The sequence below is a fragment of the Panicum hallii genome, chromosome 3, assembly GCF_002211085.1.
Source record: "Panicum hallii strain FIL2 chromosome 3, PHallii_v3.1, whole genome shotgun sequence".
Taxonomy (NCBI): Eukaryota; Viridiplantae; Streptophyta; class Magnoliopsida; order Poales; family Poaceae; genus Panicum; species Panicum hallii.
The window spans coordinates 41,587,518-41,593,573 of record NC_038044.1 but is presented as its reverse complement, the minus strand read 5'-3'; the positions used below and the strand labels follow the sequence as shown (position 1 = coordinate 41,593,573).

The 6,056-nt window shown below is 42.5% G+C and overlaps 1 protein-coding gene across 1 annotated transcript; it reads right to left on the bottom strand.

Annotated features, from left to right (window-relative positions):
• Positions 1-548: 548 nt before the first annotated feature.
• LOC112887831 (phosphatidylinositol:ceramide inositolphosphotransferase-like) lies at positions 549-4,012 on the bottom strand. The gene is made up of 12 exons (XM_025954100.1): positions 3,401-4,012; positions 3,197-3,286; positions 2,818-2,904; positions 2,609-2,677; positions 2,150-2,230; positions 1,967-2,038; positions 1,794-1,854; positions 1,603-1,705; positions 1,421-1,516; positions 1,297-1,343; positions 1,085-1,209; positions 549-984 (listed from the first exon to the last, which is right to left on the bottom strand). Exons 1-12 carry the CDS (start codon positions 3,434-3,436, stop codon positions 910-912), a joined length of 942 nt encoding a protein of 313 aa, XP_025809885.1. The 5' UTR covers positions 3,437-4,012; the 3' UTR covers positions 549-909.
• Between the last annotated feature and the right edge of the window lie 2,044 nt (positions 4,013-6,056).

Genomic DNA, 6,056 nt, shown 5'->3' with positions numbered 1-6,056 from the left:
GTAGAATTATTGAGCTTTTTCAGACTAGAATTGATATGCATGTAGAATTATTGAGTCTTTTTAGATTGATATTGATATGCATGTGCTCATTATACCCTCACATACATAGAGAATGGTTAGGGTTAATTATCGAGAGAGCCCTTTCCCCATGCAACATAAATCCTGCTCCGCGCAGCCGCTGCAGCTGCGGCTACAGGCAGCACGGGGATGTGCTTGAGACTGCCTGCAGCCGAGCTGCGGCTGCAGCGAGTGCACCCATATAGAATGGTTGGGGATAATTATCGAGAGAGCCCTCCCCGCGTAGACAGATCCTCAAAAATATACGTAAAAATACACATATACATGTTTTATCGTGCTCTTAACGAACGGTACCATGTAGCGTATCACACTGTTGAGGTGGTGCATCGACAGCAGGCGCTCAAAATCAGACGCGGCAACTAAAATATCCACAATTTTTGTGCCAAATGTGAACTCACGAGCAGTGTTTCAGAAGTAGGTACTTAACCAAGACAATTTCATATTGTCTAGGTGATTACACTTGCCAAATGTGAACTCACGAGCCATGTGTTTCAGAAGTAGGTACTTAACCAAGACAATATCATATTGTCCAGGTGATTACACTTGCAATGAATCTCAGGGCTGTACTAACTATACACAATTTGCATAAGATAATCGGAATTCCAATCTGGAAAAAAAAAGGAACGAGAAAAAAAATTGTGGGTCACAATGAGACAGCTGAGATAGACACATATACAGTTTTACAAACAGAATTCGTTTCGCCTAGGATCGTGAGGTCTAAAACTATATCCTTCATAGCTATGTCATGAAGCCATCAAGAAGCTAGGCACCAATGCCCATGGCATCCATTAGCGTTTTTCAACTAACAAAAACTTGTTCCATTAGCGTTCATCATGTTTTCACACTTTCATTATCAACATGGCTTTCATTCTCAATGTGCTTCCCATTCATCTGTGTCCGTGGTCTCTGCACCGCAACATCACACGACTGCTCAGTTCAAAGAATATGCAGGGCAGTTTAAAAAAATGTAGCCATCATGTCATGATCTACACTTGTTATTTCATACCCGATCAGCTGAATCAGCAGAGTTACCATTCAGCAATCTCGTGTTCTCTTCTTTCAACTTGGTATCTTTGTCCTTCACACTCACAGGCAGTATTGATGCAGACCCTGCTGATCGATCGGGAAGTTCTGCAGAAATGAATTTAAACGGTTACCAACAAATGGAACCACTAAAAAATAGAATTTACCAACACTAGGAAGGAATTATATCCTCACCTGTAAGCTTCTTATCCACAAAGAAAACAACCATATTCACGGTATACCTGCGTAGGAAAGATACATCAACAGAGGGAAAAAGAAGCATGGTAATAATTCCACAGTGCAATAAATATGTACTAACCATGCAACAACAACATCAACACTGTAATGCTTGCGAGAAGAAATAATAAGAAGACTTTGAGCAATAGCTATGCACCATGCAATCATCTTAACAAACCTGGCATGAATAAACAATAATTAGGATATCTTCTGCAGTTGGACTGACATAAACAAGAAGAAACGAATTGAAGAAGATATCTTCACCTTATACTTCCATACTTCTGGTATGTTATGACAAAGACTAGAGTAAAAATCATGTGGGATGAAAATATCAAGTCACCACAGCCATATATCACTCCCCGTGGGACTGTAGTCAAATGACAGCTAGTTTAAGTTATTTGGACCAATAAAATGAATAGCAGAATAGTTCGAAACATAGAGGAGTCGCCTCTTACAATTAATCAGAAGAACCTCTGCTGCATTCTGGGGTGGTGGTAATCTGGCCAGAGGTGAGCCCTGTAGTATGAGAATAATGAAATATTCACAAATCATAACCATAACACATAGTAACCAACTTAGAACAAAATTTGACACCACAAGATGAACTAGCCTCAACAAGCCACCATACCTCGCGACAATGATAATTGGGTCCTGGAAGCTGTGTGGAATAGAATGTTATTATCCGTAGAAATTGAGAAGCCTGAACAAACACCCGAAAAAAACAATTCCTTGTAAGTTGTAGAGTACACTTAGACATCAGCTAATCAGTAAAATCACATAAAAGAAAACAGGCAAACCAAGGAACACTCACACATAAGAAGGCAAGCACCCTGCGCCATATCAGAACAGTGTAGAAGCGCTTGGTATGAAGGATGAAAGGATGAAATGTCCACTGCAAGGCAAAAGCGATGCTGTTAAAATTGAGCAAGGCTAAACTTGCAGACAGGAACAAAATTGGCACATTTCAGAAGGACAGCCAATAGAAATCACGATAGGAGCAAAATTGATCTATTTCAGTAAAAGAACAGGGAAAAGATAGGGAAACAATAGAAGAAATGAGCTAAGAACTAGAAATCAGGCATGCATTAGTAATGTGTACTTTGTGTATAAAGCTTCTCATAGCTATCAGTCAGCTATACATTGCAGAATTGTCAGTTCACTTCAAACAAATAGTCAATCTTCCAGATGTGCAATCATCAGGTTTGTGATCAACTAGCCATATGCCACCACAGAAAGGGAAAGGAAAGACAGTATAAAAGATGTATATTACCAATACAAAGGAGAGGAATATGAACGTAAACAATGTCTCACTGATGTAACCCCTTTCTTTTCCAAGTTCCTACAAGAAATTCAGCAGATCAAAAATACAAATAAGAAAGCATTCCAGTATCGAATTCTAGTATTAGATGTTCCACATTGGTTCTCAATCAATCCATAGATAGACAAGATTGGAAGCTACAGCACGTGTATTGTACACACCGGAAGAATCATGAAGCCTAGATCTTGAAGGGTAGGCCCTGGCTGGTGCAAATAATGTACCCCTCGAGCGGCCAAACCATGAATGTACTGTTTATTTCAAAAATAAACTAGAATTAGTACATGTCAATGTAAATAGCAAATGCCCACCTGGTCACTATCAATTTACTCCACCAGAATTTGATCTGCCGTGAGAAAAGCCTTAATAACAAAAAAGTAAATGCAGAAGCCGTCGCTACTTTAGTGACCATTTGGAATATAATTCTACGGCATTTTCCTCTTAAGGCTGAATTTGCAATTGCAGACGGGATTAATGATCCTGCAAATATATAATTCCCTTGGGAGGGAATAATCACACACATAAAAATTACTGGGGCTGTACCTGGAAAACGAGGCCTGCGAGAAGAAGGCGCCATTTCTCAGAGAGGATCTTGAGCTCGACCGATACCTCCGAGGTGATCCTCCTCACTAGCTGCATGCCAAACCGATCCCCAAAATCCCGAGTCAAGCCTCTCAACATGAATCTGGTGAAGCCTCTCAACGGGAGGCCCGTAAACATGAAATCTATCCCAGAAACCACACGGACCTTGGAAGCACTGCGAGCAAGGTAGAAGGGCGACATGGCTGCCGGTGGCCGCCGGCGGCGCTCGATTTATGGCACCCGGAATCGGAGCCAAGAAGGAGGGGAGAGAACTCCGCCAGCAAGAGGATTGCTCCCGTTGTCCCTCCTCCTGGTCCTCCTCCTTCCTGGTGCGCCCTTCGCCTCTTTCCTCTCCTCCGCCTCCCCGGCAGCAGAGGAAGGGAAGGGAGAGAGAGAGAGATGGCGGAATGCGAGGTGCCGAATGGGAGAACTAATAAAAAAACTAATAACGAGGGTGGGAGGGGGCGCGGCGGGTTGTTCGGAGGAGGAGGACGGGGAGCGAGGATGGATGCGCTGCCGCCGCGCTGGAAGAAATCAGACCTCGTTTCCTTTATTTCTATCTGGAGCCAGGGATCCAAATGGCCTTTCCAGATATGGGATTCCCTTGTGCCTCCCTTCCTCCCTCCCTCGGGGTCCCTCCCTTTTCCTCGCTTCTCTTCTGCCTCGGATAGTTAGTTTGCTTTGATTAATGGCGACGACATACTGCTGCCAGGAGAGGGGGGAGACTTCTAGAACGGAACAGTCGTTCGCGTAAAGCGACGATGGCGTCGGAATTGACAGGGTGGACGCGGGCTGACCGGCCGGCGGAGTTTGACGCGGCTCGTACGCGGCGGCCGGCGGCTATCAGAGAATAACGCGAAGAAAGTTGGAGTCAGACCCCTTGGCAATTCTCTAATTACAATCTTCACATTTGTGATTACACATCTGATTTATCCCATGGCTACACTCGCACGGTGACACGGACGGCAGTTCTTATTTTCAAGAGGGCAAAGTGGACATGTGTTGTTTTCCTTCAGTATTTGGATCATGGGCTGAGCGACTGAGCCATGGAAATTCATTCATTGCGAAATATTTGCTCTCTTTATCTCTGGGCAGGGCTACGAACTGCGAAGGAAGAAATGCGGGGACAGAGTTTTGCAATTTCAGATTAATGAGGGGTGTTCACGCATGTCCATCTAAACTAAAGGACATCGTTTCGGCAGTATGGACAGCTGGGCACAGAGAAACTGCAGTGTGGAAGTGGAACTTGGACCAAAGACAGAAACAAGCAGAACGAACGCCACCAGGCCGCCTGAGCATGTTATCGATTCTAGAACACAGAAATAAAAAGGTAATAGAAAAGTTGTGTGATGTTAACGTCGCGAACAATATGGACTGCTTCATCAGATATACAAAGCTAATTGGAAACGACCACCTAAAGCTTCATTTCAACTTGTCATTTAAGATCTATTTGGTATGGATTCAGCTCCACCTTTTTTCTTCACTTCAAAACTGTAGTTGGAGTATCCTTTAGGTAAAGTTAAGAGCTGGCTGGATGATGTGTTTGGTTAGAAAGGTGCCCACAACTTTAGAAAATACAGTTTTGAGGTTAGATTGTCTTTTTCCTCCAGTTTGAAATACACGAATGGAAACACAAGTAATATAATTTTGATGGACTCTGTACATAAAAAAAGCAAACACACATAATTTTTTAGATTGCATCTCTTTCCTACTAACATGGTGGGCCTAAGAGCTTGGGTCCCATCATCAGCGTGGATGGCAAAGAGCATTTTCTCACTGTTGCCCCTTCGTTCTCATCCGCTTGTTCTCAATCTTCCCCTATATGTTCTTATCTATTCTCTCCACTGTTCTCGTCTAATCAATCCAGTGGAGTAGAGAAAATCGAGCACAACTTTCTCTGTGTTGTCATCAAAAATTTGCAGAGTTATTTATGAAAACCGATAGGATCATGGGAAGGTTTATTCGGATCAAATCTGTCAAGAATCCCGGTCAAAGGTGACGTGGCGGTTAGTCAAAGCTGTATTGACTAGGAAATAACGTCATCAGAAGATCTGGGAGTTCGATTTTTTTGAGAAAAATCTTGTAAATATGATAGATTTAGTTGCTTTCTTTCGGGACAAGTTTGTTAAGTCGTGATAAGTTAGGAGTCATATCCTCAGGCTATAAATAGCAGATCTTAGGTTTTGTAAAGGACAATCATCAATCAATACAACTTTTCTCGGCACTTCTCCAAAACCCTAGGAGTAGGAGTAGAGTACTATATCAGCGAATTCTTCAGCAAGTAGAGCTGCATCGAATCGATCTCCAGCTTGTTGGTAAATTCATGTTTATCAGATTTTCTAGGCTTTAGCTATCGGTGCATTGATGTAGTTTCGCCTCGTTCAACCTACAAGTTATCGATTCTATCAAGTATCGCTGATCTCTTGGTAGTTCTTAATAGATCTTACAATTTATCAAGTGGTAGTCATCGGGTCATCGGCTTTGTCTAAATCTTTTCATGCAGTTATTTTACAGCCGATTAATTTTGTGATTATCGCTTCTACTACCATATCATCTACGATCTTGTCCTTCGCTGCCTGTAGGCTGACCGAACGATTCGCTTACCTTGTCGTCGTTATCTCAGGCTGTCTCTGTTAAGTTTGATTTTTGAATAATGATGCTAAGTCGAGTCTTATCAGCTGGACCCGTTTACTAGTTAGCGGTGGCATGATGGTGGTGGTTTGGTAGTATCAATCGGCTTTCTTGGACGATTCTGAGCTCAATGATAAGCTTAAATTCTAAGTAATTAGATGAATTGGTTAATTATGTTCGACTTGTTGCC